This window comes from Diorhabda sublineata, chromosome 2 (genome assembly GCF_026230105.1).
Source record: "Diorhabda sublineata isolate icDioSubl1.1 chromosome 2, icDioSubl1.1, whole genome shotgun sequence".
Classification (NCBI taxonomy): domain Eukaryota; kingdom Metazoa; phylum Arthropoda; class Insecta; order Coleoptera; family Chrysomelidae; genus Diorhabda; species Diorhabda sublineata.
The window spans coordinates 32,109,687-32,134,454 of record NC_079475.1 but is presented as its reverse complement, the minus strand read 5'-3'; the positions used below and the strand labels follow the sequence as shown (position 1 = coordinate 32,134,454).

Sequence of the window (24,768 nt, the reverse complement as noted above, 5' to 3'; positions counted from 1 at the left end):
GCATTTCAACTGGGATTAATAATGGTTCTAACAGGTAGTCGTTTCACATGTAAGTAGTGATAATGGGTTTCACATTTCGTCAATGAAAATGTTTTTATTGCATTAAATTAGTGGAATAAAGATAAAGATAAATCATTTTTTGCTGCTTTGAACATATCATCTATTGTTGAACTATCTACATGGAAACGCCGCAATCACCAGCCCCTTCTGAGGTACGTGTTGAGCTACTCAATTTGAGCGAATTTTCAAACTACAAATGGGAGCTGTTGGATATTCGCTCAGACAAAAAGTAGGACTCTCTGCCAGTATTTCTTTGGAAAATTCAAAATATTCCTTTCTTATTCATATTTGAATTCATTTGCCTAATCCGTAAGTATGCTTCTCCGTTTTAGAAAGGTCATTGATCAACTGTCCACTTAGGAACACGGAGGACGATCTTTATCTACCTACTCCACTTTCAAAGTGAGTTAAAGGATTAATACTGTAGAATGCGAAAAAAGGCGGGATTATTTGCCAATTGCAATCAAATCTATAACATCTTTTCCTTCATTTTCCAAAAAAACGAGGGCATATTTACTGGAAAGTTCCTTCACCACTGTAATCGACTTGTATTCTGATATAAATATTTAATTCTGAACATTCTAGACACAAATTTTCATATATTTTAGGATTTCCAGATACTTAATTTTATTATTTGCTTTATTCACATCGTTGACTTTATTTGGTTTTGACAATGTATACATTTAATGTATATTACATATAAAATTTTGACCGTAGAGTAGACAACCACGTTAAAAAGAATTGCGTCAGCCACACTATCCCATAGTTGAGGTGGAAAAAATTCATAAATTTTATAATCATATTTTATTAAGGCCAATCTACGAATTTCTTATCAACTAACTACCAAAAGCGTCTATTTGTATATTACTTCGATAAATATGTAAATAAAAAAACTGATTTAAATAACCTTCAAAGTGTATCTAATGGATTTGGGAAAACAAACCTTACAAAATGTCTGTCTAAACCGTTCCTTAGAATTGTTATGGATCCCTATATATAGCGGCAATGTTATTACCGATGAACTCATCAAATTTAGATCTTTTCACTCACTGATAGGGCCGTAGCTTGCATTGGAAATACCTTACACGCGGATTTAGGAACACTTTAACCTTTGGGAAGAGGAAAATATGAAGAGACCTGTTTATATATCTAAAGGTATTCATACTTCTTGCTGTGGAACTGAGACTTTTTATAGCTAATTTATTAAACCCATGTACATAGAGGTTTTGTCCTCTACAAGTTAAGACTGTTTATAATCGTAAATTATTCTTACTAGGTTGATAAAGACAATGTTCATATTTAGGTTTCATCCCTTAAACTATGACACACATTCTTTGTAACTGTCAGTCTCATTAACTTCTTACATATTTAGGTATGTCTTGAAGAATGTGAATAAAGACAAAAACACTAGATATCAAAAGTAAAAATAAAGGTAAAAGTGAATCAGCACATAGGAGAAAATATCGTTTCATAAAATTGTTAAAAGTGGATGAATATGTGTATTACTGAAAATAAAAACCAATATAAGATAATGGGAACATAAGAACCATTTATAACTATAAAAATCCAAGACAACTTGTATTAAACATAAAATAATGAGAAAACAATCATATTTTCACTTCTAACTAATTCTGAAAGCGTTGAAACCTCTTTATGAATCTAGATACATCTAAAGCAATTGAAAATTCTACTCAAGTCCTTTAAATTTTATTCAACCGACCCTGCGTGATTCTAGCGCACTGCAGAGATGAATGAAATCACCAGTGGAATGAGAAAATCGAAGACAAAGCCCTGCTGGTTGCCGGGTTTTCGTCTCTCAATGAAATTTTAGAGCATAACGCAACCACTTGTTTTCTAAGATCGTTTTATAGGTATTGAGAGATTTGAAATGTATTAATTAAATCGATCATGTATTTTGAGAATTATCTCAAAGGTGTAATGCATTCCATGTAATCCTTATTATTTTTTATCTAATAAATGTTATAGCTACATTTGCTGTTATCTCCGCCGAAGTTAAAATAATACATTTCGGTGGATATGACTGCTACAACAACAAATTTGACGTTTCAATAAATTATTATTATTAAAGGTTATTGAAAGTAACAATGGATTGTTTATTTGAAAAAGAACGAATTGATATTTTAATGATATTATGATATGGTGATAGGCGTAGAAGTCAACAAGAAGCGTGTTATATCTTTATAATAATTTATATCCTAACCGAAATTTACTGTCAGTAAATTAGTAAAAAAATTTAACGAAACTGATTCAGTAAAAGATTTATCCAAATCAGGGCGCAGAAAAACTGTATCAACTGAAAACAGATCTTTACATGTTTGTGTCCCGTTAGAAGACAATCCACACTTGAGTACCTGACAAATATCCAGGGAACTTGATATTTCGCAAACATCTGTAATGAAAATTTTATGTGATTATAAATTCCATCCATACAAAGTATTGTTGGTTCAAGAGTTATCAGACCTAATTATAGAAAAATGTTACAATCCAAACGATCCAATTTTTTAAATTAATGTTATGTTTTGCGACGAGGCCACTTGTATTAATGGAAACGTAAATCGGTATAATTGTAGATACTGGTCACGTAATAATCCTCGTTTGATGCATGAATCCCACACCCAATATCCCTAAAAACCGAATGTATGGGATGGAATAATAGGCTAAAAAATAATTGGTCTCTTTTTCATTGAGGTAAATTAAATGGTTCGGCGCATTTAGATTTATTGGAAAATAGTATTAAACCTGAATCGACTCAGATATTTTCAAATCCATGTAAGTATTTTCAATTACAACTAAAACAAAACTTCATTTTTAGAAATTTTCAGAAAATAACAATATCCCAAACGACAATATTTGGTCACAGTTCCGTTAAACTTTTTACTAACTTACTGACACCAGATCTTGTTACGAGATTTGTATTAGCATATAAATTATTAAAGAATATACGAATTAAACGAGTTTATTCATAGCCATCTAAATGTACAATATTTATTGTAACTTTAAATTTAGCTATAACGAAATTAAGTGTCGACAATATTACATGAAAGATAATCAGTATTTCTCAAGAATTTCCAAAAAGAAAAAATATATTCATTTGAAATAACAAAGTTCATTATTTTTTCCGAAAAAATAAAGATCTGACAAAAATGTAAATACCACCATGATACGGCCGTATCACAAGACCCTTGTAAACAAAAATTTATAAGAATCGTACAAGTCGTTTCCGTGATAATAGCGGCGTTCCATACATAAAACTCACTCTGTATTTTTTTGTCATTGTTGTAACTTGTAACTATCTATCACATAACATAAAATAAAATTCCCAAATCGTTTCATCTCCAGGGATCGTCAATATTTCCAGATATCTATTTTTTTACTGTCTCCCTAGATGATATTAAAAAAAATCGATTTAATGATGCAGGGACCGATAACTCGGTAAACACTCGATGTATTTCAGGAAAATAGGCGTAGATTCTACGAAGTGTGATCGAAAAAGACGGAAAATTATTTTATTGACAACTAAGCAAAAAAGTTTCAAAAGTTGAATTGATTTTATTTAAAATATCACCTTTTGCTAGTAAGTAATCTCAACATTGAGGCTATGAATATAAAAAGTTTTTCGTTGAGTTTAGGATGTGCCAGGTACTATATTGGATCAGACACGTCGCATTGAAGGTGATGAAGAAAGCCTTAGTCTCCTTTCTCGTACCATAACGAGATTTGAATTTTATTCTTGATGTCAAAGGTCATCCCGACAATTATTCGTCCTCAACCTCCCAATTTATACAGTCTATAAATTATTAAATTATCTTGGAAACTTCAATTCTCTTCTCACTTTCCCTCAAGTGCTGAACATCAATAATTGATGAATGACATTGCAGACATCATTTCACTAAATCAGTTCAGTAGCAAGCTCCAATGGGTTTAATTGTATACATATTTTTCCTGTTTCCTGTTCCTTCTTTTTACTCATCCCTAGTGAAGTCTCTGATTATTACATCATATTACATCATTACATTATTACATATTCTTTCAATTCTCTCGCTTCTTTCTTTGTCCATCAATATCTTCTCAGTGATTCTAATCAACACTTACATCTTAACTGTCCCTAGTTTTTTCTCGTCAGAGATGTTCAATGCATTATATATTCGGACATTTTAACACCTTCAATCCAAACTACCGTTCTAAAATTTGTAAACTATACATTCTGTAAAGAGATTATATTATAGGCTATTGACTACAGTATACTAATTAGTGCATTTCAATATAGGTAAATACAATTTATTGACTCAAAAGCAGTGTTTCTTGATTTCCGATTTCTGGAACATAAACAACTTAAGAAGGAAATGAGTTTATTAGAAGGCGAGATGACGCTTGCATCTTCGCTAAATAACATCTAGATTGCAAATATGATATAAGTAAATTCGAAACTCAATGGGGTACAAAACGTAAAATAGGAGGAGTCTTTTTTATAAGGGCTGAAAATAACAGTTTTGTTCAGTACAATATTCGAGAAAATGCATCTCTTACAGCAGTGTAGAACTTTGAGATTCGCTTGTTGAGCCAATTAAGTGTTCTTCTCCTGGATCTAGCCAGAGGTGTCCATTTGAAAAACTTACTTTGTTTAATCTTTCGTGGTGTAGTAGATATCTAGCTTCTTGTTTGCCAGTCTTCAATAATAAAATAATGGTTAAATATTTCATAAGGGTTGAAAATAACAGTTTTGTTCAGTACAATATTCGAGAAAATGCTTCTCTTACAGCAGTGTAGAACTTTGAGATTCGCTTGTTGAGCCAATTAAGTGTTCTTCTCCTGGATCTAGCCAGAGGTGTCCATTTGAAAAACTTACGTTGTTTAATCTTAATCTTTAATCAACACGTCCTTCTTGTTTGCCATGCATTATCAACTTCCTCATTAGCGATTAGTACTAAATTACTTAGAGCTCCTGCTAAGAATAAAGGATTCAAATACCAAAAGGTATACTCATAGATCACTTCTTAGCGAACTTTACAAAGTCGTTGTTGTCTGACTGGTATGGGTTATGGGGTACCCAATAGATCAATAGGGCAAAGTGTGAGGTAAATTAACTACCTTACGTCCTAGCTCATCTAATCTAATTTAACTTAGAATAAAATTAGGAGTATACATCATGGTGCATGTAGTATTAATTATGTATACAGTGTAATTTATTATCAGATACTTATATTGTGGCATCTGAAATTCTTAGAAAACTGATAATTTAAGTTTGTTCATAGAGGTAATAATTACAGATTAAAATACGAAAATTTCGACATATTTTTAATTTAAATGTGATTATAGTTTCTACATATGCTGATATCTAAGTTGAGTACTATCTGTAAATGTTTACTATTTATTTTCAAAAATGTCACAAAAATTATAAGAAAATTTATGGAATTTCACAGAGTAAGAGCAGAAAAAATCAATTTAAAATACCAAGTACTACTTAGATTCGGTTTCTAGTACCTACATATGTTTAAATTTTATTTCTGACATCTGTTGTGGATATTTTTATTTGTGTGTTGCACTCACGGTGGTAATATATTTACCGAAACGTCGATTTTTCAACTGAAACTGTTTAGGAATCTTCTATTTAAGACCTTTATTATTATTATACTTTAACGTCTTTTATCAGCATTCCAAACTGATAAAATAACAATATTTCAAAACAACTACTTGTGATAATTAGAGGTGAGAAAAATCCTAAGATAAAACAAAAATGACGATATTCCACGACGCTAAAAATATTTACCTTGTAATTGGATCTTTGCTTCATGCGGAAATTATTATAAGCCGTTTCAAATTACCGTCATTTGAAGTGTATATATTTCAGCTAAGTTTAAATAAAACGGAATTTATCATTCGACTGTCTGCTAATTGCCTCATACTTCAGTAAATATAATGACAGACTTTATTAGATGACTTTTTGGTGAAACATTTGAGAACATATGTCATAAACAAACTGACATGTTTATAAAATTATTAAGTTACATTTGGAACCAGTTAGTGGAGACACCAAGAATAACAAATAAAGAAGGTTCTTAGATTTGCTAATCACAATAACGATGAGCTGGATCTCGAGATGGGTACTCTTTTAGCAAGTAAAGTTAAATGAGATGATAACGGTGTAACTTTGACATCACATTATTTTCTGTGAGAAATTGAGATTCGCTAGTTGAGCCAATTTTAGTCATTTATGATATTTTCACATATTCTTACATGTTTTTACATATTTTTACATGTTTTTACATATTTTTACATATTTTTACATGTTTTTACATATTTTTACACATTTTCACATATTTCTACATATTTTTACACGTTTTTAAATATTTTTTGCGCTTTTGACCAAATCACAATATATTATAACGAGCATATATAACAACTAGGAAACCATCCTCAAATGAAATAAAAAGTTCTAATTTCTAAATACAAATCGCAATATTCTAATTCTTATATTTATGGAACTAAGTCTTTGCCAGATAGTTTATGAGCGTTTTCATCCAAAATTTTAATATTTGATGCAAAGATATGTTTATATATGTATTGGTTTTATGGTTATTGAATTTATGAGTTAAATTTCACGTTTAAAATCTTAAAGCCACGTGCGGTTTAAGAGACTATTTAAAATATGATTAGCAAAATTATGAGCTTATTCAATTCAATAATATTGTTTCGGATATATTATGGGAATATTTCATTTATTACTTTAAGCAAATCGTGTATAGGAAAATGAACAATAATTTAAACTTACACACTTTGCATTATATGGAGCTATCCTCTTCGAAATGAATAGAACAAACACGCGCTAATATAATAAATAAATTAATACATAAATAAGGGGTACCGTATCTAATTATTTCCAACCAGACTGAAACCGTTTTTGTTAATAATTACAAGTGAATCGATATGTAACATAATTGTGTATGATATATTGTGATTTACGATATTGATTCACCATATTTTAAATTAATTTTGTCCTCTGGACGACAGGGTCCCTGTGATCGCAAAATTGCAAAATTTTTATATAAATCGACAACTATTAATTAGAGGAACAAAATGCACTCGGTAAGCGACGATTTATTTTTTATTTATTTAAAAAAAAAGCAGAAATGTTTTTCTGTCATCGTAGATTTCCATAAAAAACGGTCTATTCGATAGGAAATTTTGTGAATTAATGAAAAAAATCGGCTTATCAATTTTTTCCAGCTTCGGCTTAGCTCTTTAAAGGATGTGATTGGGTGATAAAATTTCGGAAAACTTTTTGTTTTAATTTGCTTATTTTTATGAAAATTTTAAAAATATCGTGAATCGCCTTCAATTACATCCATTTAAAGTTGTAAAAAGATAAATAGAATTGAAGGAAATATAGGAAATTTTTTTTCGAGTTCATTTTAATACATAAAAATAAGCAAATAAAAAAAAGTTTTCGTTCCTCTAATTAATAGCCTGATTAATAGCTGTCGATTTATATAAAAAATTTGTAATTCCGTGATCACGGGTCTTTTGAGAATGACGGACTATATCCACTGCTTTGCCAAGTCTTTTTTTTTCGGAAACCAATATACCTGTTTCTTGGGTATTTCGATTAGTGTTTTGCATGTAGTAAGATTTTAAAATAAAATAATAACAGTTAGGTCAACTCTATAATAGCCCCTAAACACAATAAAAAAAACAAACCGACAAAAACCCAGTAAATACGTATAATTCCAATCTGATCTTAATGGCGAAGTGACGACATGCGAGAAGCATTTCAAATTTGAGCCGACAAATCAGCATACCAGTGTATGTGTATCGAGTATAAAAGTATAACAATAATAAAAATTACTTACATCAATTAGTTGAAAATTGAGGTGTTTAGATTCGATTATTTCTTTTAAAAATCAATATCCTAATTTATAGTTTACTGATTCTGATTGCTATAGAAATCGTTGTTAATTTTCATTAGTTAAATTATGAATGACATAACCAAAAAAGGAGTGATTTTTTGCGTGGAGAAGGCAGATTGAAACCACGGAAATGGGGCACTTCTTGACAGTGAACGAGTAACCACCCTATCCCCACCCTTCTCTTGATAATGTCTTCAAAGTGGGAGTTGAAACGTAGAGAATTGTCAAAATTCTAACGTGGTTCAATGCGTGAACCTACTTCTTTTGTTTATAATCCTAACTGATTTTAGGTCTCTATTATCTAATTAAAAGCATATCATATTAACGTTTCGATGAAATCATCATATGCAGCTTATTCCTACGAGTTTTTACGTGGCTGCCTCCCTCATGCTAGGTAGAAATCGTAAGAGAATAGAATGGATAAGGCAAAAGACCAGGTAATAGACGTCATCCACAGAATCAAATCCCTCAAATGGCAAGAGATACTTGGCAAGAAGGACTGATATATGTACAACAAAATTACAACATGGTATCCACGAGACATTAAAAGTCCCCGGAGAAAACTTAAGCTATGATGGGAACATCATAATACACATATCACCTCAGTGGAAATCTATTCATGCATTTTGGCCATATTCTCAAAATAAGATTCATGAAAATTGCTATATCAGAATAAATCAAAATTTATACCCAAATCCTTCGTTGGTTTCAATCGCGCCAAGAGTTCAATTGAAACATCGCTTAAGACAAAATTGGTTGTTTGGCTACAAATTTTTTGTCATTGTTCTCGTCTTTTATTGTCGTTGTATTTTAACTATTAAAAAATAAAATATTTGTACAAAACTTAGCCTTCTGCGCAATCTAACCTCTTTGTTATTTGTTTGGGCGACTCTTAGAACAAAGAACAAAACTATGACAAATTTGTTTTAATTGTCATGAAAGTTGCTATACTACCTGGTGATTGAATCTATTGGATAAGCCGCCACTATTACATTTTTTTATCGTACTTCTTCTGCTGATACGGCTAATTTCATAGTTCTTCAAGTTCTATTTCCATTCTATTTCTCACAACCACGAAGTATCGATACAAGTAGTTCAAACAATACACCAATAAAATTCCCAGAATATGGCTCTTTTCTGCTACTGCCTGCGCAAGTATTCAGGACGTACCAACTGTTTTCATTGCTTGCCAAATATTTTTTCAATCTATTCTTTATGTTCTTTTCCTAAGTTGACAAGTAAAAACGGTTGTCAACACAACTACATCCCGCGTCATGATTTAAACAAGTAGTTTTTGAAAAGAAGCGCGCTCTACCGGTAAAAACTCTACCCCTCTTAAATTGATACAATTTTTTCAACATTAAATTTGGAGTCTTTATCTGTACTTTATTCTAACACCTTTCACAATTCAGACCCGAATTCCTCCTCTTTTCAATCTCCGCAGTGAAGCAATACACATCTTATGTTTAACTTTAAACAGTGTACACTCAAGATATATTAAACTCAATTAATCTAGACTTTGTCTTCTTAAAGACATGCTCTTAATTGGTTTGATTTAGTAATTGTCGGTTGTAATTATACAAAATTGAGTGAAATAATTGCTTTGATTAATCTCTCCCTCTTCACTTCTTTACAACAGTACAAAGTAATGAAGATTTCTTTTTCCGTTGATGTAAAATTTGTAATTATGTATGTTAGTTTTGTCCTCAGTTTCGTTACTTATAAATTATGATGATTTTCTTACTCCTTCTCAAAATCTCGAACAATATTATACAGATATTTATTATACAGGGGTTAGTCTTACCTGGAGCAGTTAGATCTGTTTATGGTACATCTTAGTCAAACTAAGTAGACTCTCAAAAAGGTGCATTCGGGTGTAACGCACCATAGTGTGTTGAATTCGATTAAAGCTCAACCTCGTTTCATTTGAAACACTTCTTATGCAGCGTAGTATTTGACAATATTAAACTGGTTTAAATTTATTCTGAGAGTAAAAAGATTCACATTCATGAAGTAAATCTTGGTACAATTGTTCTTTAAGAATGATTTAAATAATAGCTGCTAATGATGACAAAGTTAAAACAGTATATTGTGAATATATACGTACAAGAATGTAAAGGGAAGTTGGTCATATGAGAACTTTTTTTTCTAAGAATTAATAAAAAAATTTGAGGATAATAGAGCTAGTGAATTATTCCTAACAAAAATTATATTATTGATATCATTAGTTTTGATTCCTCTCGACCTAATAATTTTAAATTATTATTAATGGAAAACTTGCGCTGACCAAAAAAACAGTTTAATTTCTATTGGATTCAGAGAGGTTAAATTGACATATTAATTCACACCCTTATCATCCAGCCTCCCTAAATTCGATACCTGTTATGTGTAATGCATGTTGTAAAAATCTGTCTGGTCCGGGTAAAAACTATTGGCTGTGGACTAAGAAGAATTATTATAGTAAAAATTACAAAAGTTCCCATTGAAGTAGGTCTTTACTGCTTTTGAGAGCCCTTTATAGGCTTCTTTACCTCACTCAATTAACCATTTACATAGAAAGAAATATGTATGAGTACATTTGGATATACAAATCATCATTACATTCCATTTACTTTTCTGTATAGTTTAGAATCGTGAATTTACGTAAATCTAAATCTTGGAAAAGTGACAATTTTTCCATGCCATTAAAATATTACATGCGGTTGTGAATTTCGATGAGAAAGTTTAGTTTCTCCTAGTCACCTTCGACATCCATTGTGCGAATCTTTAAACTACAAAAGAGAGCTATTAGATATTTACTCGGACTAAACAGCAGCGCTCACTGCAGGGACTTCTTTAAAAAATTAAAAATTCTGACTCTTCCTTCCTTATTTATCTCTGAATCCATTTGCCTAATTCGTAAACACGAATCTCCAGTTTCAGAAAGATCGTTGCACGGATATCTACCTACTTCACGTTCAGAATTAGTTAAAGGCTCAATATTTTACAATGCAAAAAATGCACAATCACTTGCCAATTGAAATCAAATATAATTGTAATGTAAATAAATAAATAAATTGTAATAAAAACATAGCTGTTATAAAACTGTTTGTTTTAATTTTCAAGAAAACTTAAGTGTTAAAAAACTGTCAAAAGAAGAATAAAAATAAAGAAAAATCCGTCGTTAAAAATAAAGATATATCAATTATAAAATATTCACCAATGAGTTTTTAAAGTACTGAATATTTAGTCGTGCACTCTGAAAACTGTTAATGAACACACTGTTTACACTACCACTACACCAACACTAATTACACTGTCTGACGGGCGTTTCGATAACCAAATTCGTCTTCAGAGACTGAAGGTAAACAGTGTAGTAAACAGTTATTGTGAGCGCTGGCCTATTCTTAACCCGAAGGAAACAATACGTCAAATGCTGGTGGACGACACTGTAATGTATCTTCGGGCTAACCAATGATGGTTGACCAAACTCGTTGTATTGAAACATCAAAATTACTTCGAAATAAACTATTTATTAAATAATAAATATGTTCCCAATATTAAGAATATTAAGAAATCTATTTACAGACCGCTCTTAAATACTGAAAAATCATATTTTATGAAAAATTATAATTATCTATGAGTATGGTCGTTTGAGTCACATCGATACAAATAAGGTACGTAATTTGATACCTTAATGTTACTCAAGTGTCCAAGGGACACCTGTAATCAATCATCTATGATGTGGGTCTCCATTAAGATCATGTACCATAAATATTAATGAATACAATATACCTTGAATTTGAGTAGCTAAATAATTCTTCACAGTCACATTAATATGAAACAGAAATTTGGTAATCCGAGAGGATACGTTAATGGAAGGTAGAAATAAGAAACGTTATTATATCCTTCAACTAAATAACTAACAGATCCCAATGGTTCACACCAGGGTTAAATTAAATTCCACACAAGAGATTATATCTCTGCTTGGGTTACATTTGTGCAATGTTTTTAAATCTAAATAATTTTAATTAAATAAAACAGACACATTGTCTCGAATAATTACCAGAATTATAAATAGAAAGTAAAAAGTAGGCCTACGTAATTTTAAAGCAAGAATCATCTACTAAATGAGATTAGAATCTAGAATGCATTTGGAAATTAGAGATTGAATACCAAATTCTCTGCGTCTCCATTGAACAAACAATGGAGAAACAAGTTTGTCAAACATGTTTGTCCAGTGGGAACGCGGATTAATTCTAACCACCCAAAAAAAAATAAACGTTTCATGTCAATGGAATTATGAATATAATACACTAATTGCGATAAGAGCAGCACACGATGTGATGTGGACGTTAAGTATTTAAAGTACATTTAGTTTAATATTAAGAGAGTAGAAGATTACCTACCCAAAATATTCACTAGTGTTTAGAATCAATATACTCATATCAATGATAAAACTACGTCAGTTAGATACTAATCCATATAAACACGGTAGCCTACGTTTTTTATTAAATTTGCTCTTTATTTAGTATTCAAACACTGACGTCATGGAACTAGTTTATTGAATAGAGTCCTCCTACTCACATTAACTCTTATCTAATCGAAATATTCTGAGCTGACATTGCCTCTTACTATCACACAATCATTGTTGATTTATTGGACAATTCGAAATTTTCAGTAAATTGCCCTATCATCTTATTTCATATACTAGAGGGAACAAATAATAGCCGGAATAGCATTAGCGTGGGCGGAGGTTTTTGTAATGATGTTTGTGCAGCGCATAACGTATTACCAGTTCTGTGCCATCTGTGATATCGACTTGGGTTGCTCAGTTTGTCTGCAGTGATTTTTTGCTAGCACTTAGTTCTCGTTTCGATTTTTATTATGTCAACTACAAGTGAACATGCAGCTATAAAAGTTTGTTTTCTACTCGTCTAAAAGTGGTTTGGACAGTTTAAAAATGGCGATATGTTAATTTATGACAAGTTTAATTATGGACGCCCTTTAATTTATCAATTTAATCGAAATTTTGACACAGGTCAAGATCTAGTGTTCTCAGAAAGTGTTAAGGAGATAGTGTTCGTAAAAAAAGACTCGATTTGTGGCGGACAGGAGACTCGTTCTTCAATCTCCACACACAGCCATCTTTATTCAACAGTTTTGGCTAAAAATTGCCACACACACCTTACTTGACCTGCCTGGTCACATGTGACATTTTCTTATTTCCATGCATAAAAAGAGGCATAAAAGGACCGATTCCGCAGCAGTAAAGGGATCAAGAAAACAAACGAGGATAACATTAAATTATAAATAATAATATAATAATAATAAATAAAGATCCAGTCGTTCCTTGGATCTCTACTACTCAAGTTTTGAGATAGACAAATAGAAACAAATATTTATAATTGAAAATGGTTTTATTGATTTTCATAATATTCCCCATTTAAACACTTTCTCATGCGTTTGAATCATTCCGATAGAAGAACCTCCAAAACCTTAGATTTGAAGACATCAGCCGCTTCTTCAGGTGAAGAAAATTGTTGACTTGCCAATTTATTTTAGATCTGCGGGTATAGAAGGAAATCATTGCGCGTCAAACAAATCTTGTGCAGTGGATGACCCATTAATTCAATGTTTTAAGTGTCCAAAAACGTTTTTGTTTGAACCGATGTGTGGGAGCTCGCATTGTCGTGGTGGAGAATTATCTTGTGCGATTGGTTTACTTGATTTTTTCGAACACTTTTGACAAACTAATGCTGGGATACCATTCAGAATTGACCGCTCTACGTTGCTCTAATGGAACGGTGGCGACATGTGCAGTTATTCCGAAAAACAGGCAACCATTTGCTTGGAAGTTCTTCGTGCGCGAACAGCTTGTGTTGGATTTGGCTAGTGTTGAAAGACCCATACAGTCGATTGTTTGTTAGTTTCGGGTTCATATGCGTACATCCATGATTCTTCGCCTATCATGATTTTTTTACACCAATCGACACGACCTTTTTTTTGAGCTATTGTCAAATTATGTTCACGCATCATAGAATGAATGCGAATGGAACTAATGCCTCAATCTCATAGTATTTTGTATAACTGTCTTGCAATATCAGTATATGCACGCCATAGATGTTTTCTGGCACAACAGCTGATTTTTCACGACCTTCACTAAAAAACTAAAGTAGCAGCCGTCGAATAAGTGCCAAAAAAAATAATTTTCGATCTTGACGTTTTGACATCAGGCTGTGATAACAATATCTTTATTTCATCTTAGATCATTATAACAAAAACTTATTCACGAAACCTGAACTGTTTACTGCTTCAATAAATAATTGACGTGATTACTGTCGTTCTTATTTTACCCTTATCACCACCTTTGTACCGATGGACTTCTGCATCCACCCCTGCTCGTAATGAATACTTAATGTGAATTTGAACTTTGTTGAACGTTTAAATTTATAAGTAACTTCTTATAATCACACATTATCGTCTGATGTAAAATATTATATAAATTTAGTGCGAAATTACGGTAATATACAAAATGCCCGCCTACGTTGGTTGTTTCAATTAAGCAGGTATGTAACTGAAGGCGCCAGACAACAAATAAACATACCTTTTAGGAAATGTGTTGAAAGACACCTACTCATATAGTCAATAATTTCCTTCCACTAGTCGAAGTTATGATAAATGCATACAATAGGTAATAGTTGAAATTTTCACTATTACAAGTCGAAACTCTATATTTTGTTCAAAGTAGATATACTAATAACTATACAATTTAGCGATCAAATATCATACAATTATTTGTTAATACGATATCTTTGCTATCACCAAACCAACCCAATAATTAAATGATATTTCAACTATCGGACAAAAATTCGGGCCAGTACATGGTATCATAAGGATCCAAAACGTTGTGCTGGAGGAAAAAAGGGAAGGTGAAAAGATGTGGTTTCCTGTATAGTACCGACGAATAACAACTGGGCAGCAATGATGCGATACAAAATAAGATTACCGCGGTTCCTTGGTACTGAATATGCCAGGATCGATTGTGATACACTAACTGAAGTTCGATCAAATACGTGAAACTCAACTAATTTCCAGAACCAGCGCAGCTTGGCTAGTGTCGAGTAGGTGTCATTCGAGGTTAATCGCTCCAATACCGAGTAGACGATTGATTGATCAACACTTGGATCGAAAACATCGCACTTGGTTCAAGTGAGCAAGAAGGAGAGGATGTTGTAAAACAGTGTAGAGGGTAGATAAACGTAGTTATGTTGGTTTTTCTTTGAACGTGCTATCAGGTATAGTGAAGGTGAATTGCATGCAGATAAGAAATTAAAGAAGTTATAAAATAATTCCATTGCAGGCAATTCCAAAAGAAGGCAACTTAAGATTCCATAGGTCAGGTGATCGATCGAGGTAGTTGCTTAGGGAAACTGTCGAAGGGTGAAAACTGACAGGAACGAACAAAATATTAGAAAACTGAATACAAAAATATTGGGCAATACTATTAAGAATAAACTCAACAAAATGTAGGAAAATGTTGGAATTTTGGTTAAACAGTACGAGCATATAATTTGGCTTTTTTGCACAATTAGCTTCGGATGTTAGCGCTTAAAAAAATATGTTGTTTCAAAAATAAGATAAAAATTAGAAATATAGAAGTGATATTATACCAAACAAAAGTCTGATTACACGATATAGTTAGAGAATGATTAAAAAATCGGTTAAGAGGATTTTTTTGTCCACAGTCCCTAGGTAATTAATACACGTATTGTGAATTGATGAGAATAATCGGAAGACTATTGTAAAATTATTATAAAAGAATTTCTTTACAATTCGAAAAGACTCATCTACAGTCCATAAAATGCGTAGGAAAGCACTCTCAACAATGGCTTTAGTCAATCTCATAATTTTGCGATATGAACAAATTTATGGTATTTTCCCGTATCACAAATAACATACTCATACTTCATATCAATTCTGTCTCTAATTCAATTATCTCATCACGAAGTGATTATTTTTCTATAACTCTTTCATATCTGAATAGGAATTTTTTAACAATGTACCCCGTCAACATCACTAAAAAGGTGATGATGATATTACTTCTGTACATTTATTTTATTCCCTATTACTCATTCTATGGCAACCAATCGCCTATATTCTTCAAAAAATTAGGATTAAACATGCTATCGAAAAACAAAAATATACTTACAAGTTCAAAGCTCTTTTCCATGTCTAGCAAGTGTTTGATTGTATCATATACTGACGGCGTCCTTTTCCTTTCTTCATTACTTCTAGACATCATAGTTAAAAGGGGAGCGGCAAATGCGTGTCGAACGGGAGTAGCCGGTCTCATCTGGAATTCCTCTTTCTGTCCTGTTTGTGCTATTGATTGTGTTGTGGCTGTAGAAGCTTGAGTTGTTGGAATCATTTTAACAATCGGCTTACGTTCGGAATAAATAGCAGTATCTTCAGTAGGTACAAGTAACTCATTTGACGTGAATTTACTTCTTTTTTCTTCTTGTTTTTCAATTTTCTGTTTTCTTTGTCTATTCTTTCTTTGCTGTTTATTTTCTTGGTTGCTTTGAGCCCAATGTATATTGGTATTTCTGGGTTTCTTGTTCTCTCTTTCCCTATTCACTTTTTGTAGTTGTTTCAATTCCCTCACAGTTTCATCTTCTGGTGTATGTGTAGGTCTTCTGTTCATTTCTTCTATTTTAGCAAACGCTTCATCGTAATCATCATAGTTATCTGTGTGAGGTTTATTGTTCAACGAATCTTGGTACATTTGTGTTAAAATCAAATTTTGTAAGAAAGCAGCGTTCACGTCATCCATGTTACTATCATCAGAAGCATCTTCATAATAAGATTCGTGACCAATAGGTTGATTTTCTTCCCTATCTTCCCGTTCCATGCCTTGGAATACTTCATCGGGATCATTGTAATCATAATAAGTGGCGTAACTTTGACTAGGCCAGTGTTCTTGGTAGTAGTATGGAAATACAGGTTGATATATTTTATACTTCGAAGGAACGTAGTAAGGTAGAGGATACGACTGTTGAGGGTAGTAGTAGCTTGAGTGGTAGGAGTCACTGTACGGATACATCTTGTAGTAGTTGATGGGTTCTGGGTAATGGTGAGGTACCACTGATTGATAGGAAGAATAAGGATCATATGAGCTAACACTGGTATGTTGATTCGATCGACCATACCGTTTGGTTCCATAGATTGGAAGAGAATAAGAAAATGTTTCTGTTGTATGAAGAATAACTATCAGTTGGAGTAAACGAAGGAGTTGTAGCGTCACCTAAAACAAATAGTTGTAGTTGAATTTAAGAGAAGATTTCCATTTTTATAATTTATAATATGATAATCAAAGTCTTATACACATTATAGCCATTAGTAGCATAGAAAATTATTTCGTCCTTCGACACTAGACTGTAGACTTTTAACAATACACAACTGTCCCGCTCCCTCAACTAACAACATTTTTTTTTAGTCAATAATTTGTCAAACAAAAATTGTTTTTCTAAATGAAGTTTGCAAAAAGACATGAAATATACTGCGATAAGCTGAAGTGTATCTTGGAGGCTTCTGTTTTTTTTTTCTTAAAACTGTGATAATAATCCTCAAATTGAGTATTCAATTTTATGGACTAATGTTATATGTACGGCTTGTTTTGGCTATCTTAAGAAAAATTTAAATGTTGTAGCTTCAAACTATAGTTTTTTTAGATAATCTCTGTCACTTTTTATTAAGAAAATTCAATTTCTAAGATGTACATGAACACTATTAAAAAAGATTTGTACAATATACTAGGTTCTAAATAAGTGAAAAATAACTAAAAAACAGAATTTTTATTAAAATTAATATAATTATTTGAAAATATTAATACTTAATTAAATAAACAAAATATATAATTTTCAAATACATTTCTTTATAACTCATCATTTTCTGGAATACTTCATTATTTCAGGCACTTCAAATTTTCTTCGAAAGTTTTCATTGGAATAATTTCTCTAATTTCATCTCATCCAAATTCGATTTCATCCTTTTTTTGCTAGCTATTTCCTGTAATGGCCACCACTTCTGACCATTGTAGATATTAGATATCGGTTACTATACAATGTTTTGATAATTCGACCAGGATAAAATGCAAATTCATACTTTATAGTAACGTATGTGTTATGTATAATGTATAATGTATAATAGGGAATATGCATACATTTTTTTCAATTTTTAATTCATTCTCTACATAGCTATAGCTCGATAGAAAATAGTATTGGACCAATTTGGCTTGTTTCGTATGCCGTTATTTTCGCGGGCTTTGCTTTTCTATACAAAAACTATCAGTCTACTTCGTTCTTGAGACCTACTGAACTAATAAAATTTCCCGAGAAAATTTGAATTGACAAGGTTTGTGTTAGTCAGTTAGTGTTTTAAGTTAGAAAAGGATTTGAGATGCTTGAGAGCCTCAAAGTTCAATTTAAAATTAAGTCGCAAAATTTAGGATTGATTCATAAACAAACGACGAAGTAAAAAAAAGTATGTAACAAAGAATATAAACTACTGCATATTAATTTACAAGAACTAAATATGTTCCAAATCGTATGAAGATCGTTCAAATTTTATATTTTCAAATTTAATCAACCAAATTATAGATGGGATGTAGAAAGTAATATTTCAAAGGAAAAGTATTTGGAAGAGAATGCTGAAATGCGTCTTGATTGAGTGTTTGACGTAAGTATGACCAAAATCCGACAAGTCGTCCGGCGCCAGCGTCAAAAGATGAAGAGGTGGTAATTGGTCGTGGGTAGAAAATTGATGAAATAGGGCGGATGCCAGTAGCGCAACAAATATAAAAAGATATTAGAAAGATTTTTTTCCTTTATCAATTTTCACTTACTAACTTTTTTGAAAATACAACCATTTAACTCGTTTCCGAATGTTTCTGCTTACGTCGAATATTTGTGACGAACTATTGTGGAGATCCGCAGAGAAATTTTTGGATAATCACGAATAGTATCCGATTTTTAAAGCTAACAACATATGTTCTCAAATTATTAATTACACTACAGATGCATTATCAAAACAGTGAATTCCTCGGAATGAATCGGCACGAAAGAAGGTAAAGATGAGTTTCTCAGTCAGTAAATTCGTGGCGACAGTTTTTTGAGATATACACATTTTGATCACCTCACAAAGAATGAGGACTATGCCAATTTTATTTTAGATAAATTTCTCGAGGAATCATAAAAGATATCGTTTCACCTAGAAACATTTTCTTTGTACCAGAATAATACATAGTCGGATAATAATCCATAAATTCAGAAATAATTTCCTCCCTCATTCGCCCTATTCACGGAATTCAACTCCAATTGACTATTTCTCATTTGAAAACCTAAAGACTAGATGATTTTACTTCCGACATTAAAGATCTTACAAGAAAATACCTATTTTGATGATCCCAATCATTCTCATTTGAAAGGGATACATCAATTAAAGAGATGTGCTTGGATCTCGAGGCTAAGTTGCAAAATACGAAGTAAGGCTGTTGAAAAATGGTGTGTTATGCGCCGTAAAAGAGTTCCAATATTGTTTCAAACAATAAAAGATTCAGATGAAGCAATGTATTAATAAGATGATAATAGGTAAAATATATTAATTATTAAGTATTACTATTTTACAGCGTCAGACTCATTTAATGTCTGGAATACTCCGTGTTTCATTCAAAAAGTAACAGACTTATTGGAACGTCCTCGTAACAATTAAATTACTTGAAGTTACAAACTGCGAACAACAATAAACGTTTCTAATTCTCTCAACAGAATAGGAGCTTAAAGTTGAAAGCAGTATTTTACAAAATAAACAAACTGTATGTAAACTGAATGTAATTGTTTGTATGACGTTATTTTGTAGTGCTTGATTTGTTTGGCAATAACAGCATGATTTTCATTTATAAACCCCAAGATCTCAAGCGAATATTTTAGAAACGGGTTAAATTTCGATGAATAGCAAAATCGTTGTATTATTTGGCAAACCACATAAATAAATTAAAAAAATATCTAGTGATACGACTGTATAATTTTGGAAACAAAATCATAGAATTCCATCGTTTTCATCAATTATATTTTGCGAATATATCAACAGAATCCAAAATAACATTATTTTCTCTGATGCAATATATACTTTGTATGTAACAATCAACAAAATTGTCGATGTATAGCGAACTTTTACTGAAATCCAAGACGAATTTTCAAAGGTATTTACCAACAAAAAAACATACAAATTACGAAAAATTTGCAAAAACATTCATATTTTTCAATAGTGTTCAATACACAAAGGATTTTTTAGTTAAAAGTATAATTCTATGAGTGAATGGATAGAAACATTTATTTTTGAGATTTTGATAGTATTCAAATGTATAATTTGTCTATACATAAATTTCGAAAACTTAAACATATACGAGGTCCGGCTATTAAATAAAAAGACTGCGCGTTTAGAGGGTACCCTACACGGGCTCCAACTACAACTAAGTACTATAAATTGTTGCAAGGGGCCTATGGAGACAATTCTCTATCTCGTGCGCATGTTTTTGAGTAGTGTAAGCGCTTTAGTAAGGGCCAAGAGAGCACTGAAGGTGACCAGCGCCCAGGTCGCCCTGTGACTTCAACTCCGGAAACAGTGACCAAAATCATCCAAATTGTGCATACAGATCGTCGATTGAACATCCGGATGATTACCGAGGCTGTAAATGCCGATAAAGAAACGGTTAGAAAAATTTTACACGTGGAATTACACATGATAAAAGTCTATGCGAATTTTGTGCCAAATAATCTGAGTCCTGACCAAAATTATTTGGCCAGTAAGCACACTCCAGTGCTCCAACACCCGCCGTAATCATCAGATTTAGCACCGTTTTTTTTGTTTCGAGATAAAATCTGGTTTGAAAGGAATCCGATTCAAGTTGATGGAAACGGTAGTAAAGCAAAAAACGACATAGCTCCTAAAAGCCCTCACCAAAGAAAACTTCCAGAACTGCTTCGATCTATGGAAAAAACGTATGGAAAGGTGTGTGGGGAGAGGAGGGGAGTAGCTTGAAAAGGAGTATGCGAATGTAGAATAATTTTTATAATAAAATCGTTTTCAGTAACCAGTCTCGTTATTTAATTAATAGCCAGACCTCGTAACCCGAATCGAAAGCTAAAGGCAAAAATTAATTTATTTCAACCTCATCTGTTACATAATGTGAAAAACGTGAATATACTTTTAAAAGATATTTATAAGATCATTTTATTGAAGAATGTGCAGTTTCTATTAGATACCAATAAATTGCAGTTTAGAAACTAATAAGTAGAATCGAATTTGAATTCTGATAATTTATTCTAATTCTTATTTATTTTTAAATAAAAGAGAAGATTATTGACAGTATCTACATCTTTTGGCCAAAGATATTTTCGCTACATACTATATAATATATTCTATTTTCAAAAATACATTTAGAATCAGCTCTAGTTCCTGACTTTCAACTATCTGCAACCAATAAAAACTTTACTTAAAACAAATAATCTTTGAGCTCTAGGAAACTTCGTTTAAATGGTCTTTTCTTCCATAATGCATATCCTGATGCATACGCTTTCTCTGCACTCGCTCACATCTTCTAAATTTTCCGGAAACCTGTCCAAGTGACTATGGAGGAAGTGGAGTTATAAACTGAGATTACACCCCATACTTTGTAATTGTAGTCTTCTACAATATAATTTTCAGATTTTCTAAAACTGTTCAAGCCTTTATTCCTGGCTTACTCATAGAATTTCTAATTTGAGCGTCTTCCGTAAGTTGTCTCATGTGGGATCCATCAAAAAACCGGTTTTAATTTTTTCAATAATGAGCTAAGGAAATTGTTGGCAAATGTGAGAATATCAGTTCCCATCTTTATCTAGTAATTTAACTGTTCATGATGCCCAATTTTATACAGAGTACTTCTAAATTCATGCGATAAAATCCAGGAGGAGACTGCTGGTATGAAATTATATGGGTCTCTCCTATGTTGGCGATATTCATACTGAATAAATACACTGTTTACACCACCATTACATCAAGACTCACAATTACACTGTCTGAAACGCGTTTCGATAACCAAGTTATCGTCTTCAGACACTCAAGGTAAACAGTTTACTTTCAGTCTTTGAAGACGATAACCAACTTATCGAAAGCGCGTCAGACAGTATAATATTGTGTGTTGGTGTAAACAGTGTATTCAGGATCTTTCCCCTATCAAAATTTCGATATCACCCTTAAAAGGTGATGACTAAAATTGAATTTTTATTTTAAACAATTTCAGTAATGCTAGAAACTTGAAATTATCTTATTTTAGTGCACTCGCAGAATGACCTATTACATCATACGGCATAAAATTAACAACCCTTACTTTATTTCATATCAAAACTTTATTTCAAGATGAAGTTATATGAAAGAAAATTATAACTTAAAATCTTTGTTTTATTTGAAAAAATTATTTATTCTTGATTTTTTTCCCAAAACCAATTGCTACAGAGAAAAAAAAAAGGATTTTAGGCTTCATCTTGAAAAAAGCTTTGATATGAAATAAAGTAAGGGTTTCTAATACCCGTTCTTTGCGAGTGCACGAAAAATATCAAGTTTCTAGTTTTCTGAAATTCTAGAAAGAAAAAAATTAAAACTCGATTCTAGTCCCCACATTTTAAAGGTGATATCTCGGAAACGTATGAATTTAGAAAAACCCTGTATTTAATGGTGGAAGGATAGTTTGGTCACGGGCGACTTATGAATTCTGGACTATATTTACCTCTGCAATCTCTTTCTCTTTCTTCATACCCAATGCTCTTGTTTCCTCCGTATATACAGCAACAATAATTTGGATTGTTTAAAGCCTACGTCTCTTTTATAATACAAAAACTTTACTCTCCAATCTAACACAGTAATAGAAGCTTGATATCGATTAATATATATTATTAAATGATAAAAATCGAATAACATTGTACTCCAGCAGTTCAAAAAATTTTGAGGGTAGATTTGGCAAAAACAAGTCATAAGTTCATAATCATATGTTCAAAAATAATTTTTCTGAAATTCCTTCATATTGCAATAAAATCTGTTAATGTTGTTTTGACTACGAAAACGAACTAAAGCAGACCGGCATTTTTTATATTAAATGCGCAGTGAGTTTATGACATATTGAAATAAAATAAATATTTAAAAATTTATTTTTATGTTGTATCATTTGTAACTAAATGTTCTTAAAGAAAGTTATGCCAAATGTTTGGTCTATAATTGAATCAGAAGAGGCTTTCTTACCAAAATTATCTGTAGTACCCAATCAGTGAATAAACCATCATGGCGGCATATAATATTAAAAAAAAACTCAAATTAGCAAATCGAAAAATGTTTTTATAAATACATAAATCATTCTAGATTAATTTCCTTCTCCGAAAATATTTCATTTAACGTTCATCTTTGATAGCTAACTTATCTAAAAAGTTTGACATCTTCATATAACCTTTGCCCTTTCAAATTCCGTAACAGGTATCTGGCCATTCAGGCTTTGAGAAACGCCCACAGAACATCATTTGTTGTGAAAATTTAACACAAATAAAAAAAATAACGGTATTTTGTGATTATAACTAAATTGGTGCATATTGTTAAAACAATAAAAATATGTTCTAATGTAAAACAAATTAGATTAGAGAAAACATTGAAAATAGAGATGCAATTTAGAAAAATCATACGCGTTCCATAACATTATTGATAAATATTGATTGAATTAAATATATAATTGAAAAAACAATAAATAAAAACTGCATTTATATTTTCATTATTGGAATGTAAAAAAATTATATATGAAAGTTTTGCTTAGAAAATAACTTACCATATTTTTTTAAAACGTCGCGGAAACTTCGTAGCAACCACTTCACAAACAACTTTACGCTTTACTTTATTATCGAAAAATGTTCATACCCCTTGTTAACCCCTATATATAACCACATGTTCCCCTCACAATTGGAGGGGGTTTCACCCACACAAAATGAATGAAAATTCCTGTAGTGGGGGCACTGGCGACAATCTCTCTCATTCGTAGCATATTCAACAAGCTGTTCTGGGATTGGTCGGTGTATTTTCGTTGTATTGATCGGTACTACAAGGCATCATCAATAATAAATGCCTCTTTCTGCCGGCATTATTTTAGAACAGGTTATGAGCTATTTAGAGCAAAAATAATGTTGGCGAGCTTAGATTTTCATACCACAATTATGAGCTGTGGATAAACATTATTTATTTATCGGTTTGATTCCATCAAAATTTTTTCCACTATATTCTAAGATGGCCGTGTGATGTTCACCTTTTTGTACTTATCTTATCTCATAATAATAAATTGACTTTTCTGTTAGAGCCATTTGCATATTGACCATTATCCGTTTGGTAATTCTACTTTAAAGCCGACTAAAAAGGAGGGAAATCGCTAATTTTTCAATTAGCCATATATACATTACTTCATCCTATAATTGGTGAAATTTTTTTCGAATGATTACTCCTAACAAATGCAAAACGTTTATCCTCACATAACTTTCAAATTTTGTAAATCAATTATTGTAGTGCATTAATCACTTCTGCTTTATAGCCACTTAGCGATTTCCCATTTCAAATAGATTATTATCAAGTGGCACTTCTTAATTTTTATTTCTCTTTCATATATCTTTGATGCTAAATAGTCTTGATTCTCAAACTCATCTGGTTGAAAATTAATGTTTGAAACAAAATCTTTTGA

General features: G+C 31.7%; 1 protein-coding gene across 1 annotated transcript in view; it reads right to left on the bottom strand.

Annotated features, from left to right (window-relative positions):
- Window positions 1-23,952, bottom strand: part of LOC130453067 (uncharacterized) — a 28,333-nt gene extending 4,381 nt beyond the window's left edge. The window contains exons 1-2 of the mRNA XM_056792661.1: window positions 23,872-23,952; window positions 16,177-17,271 (exon numbers count right to left, since the gene is read on the bottom strand). Coding sequence (XP_056648639.1) covers window positions 16,177-17,271; window positions 23,872-23,874 — 1,098 coding nt within the window. The 5' untranslated portion in view covers window positions 23,875-23,952. The remainder of the gene's footprint in view (window positions 1-16,176; window positions 17,272-23,871) is intronic.
- Between the last annotated feature and the right edge of the window lie 816 nt (window positions 23,953-24,768).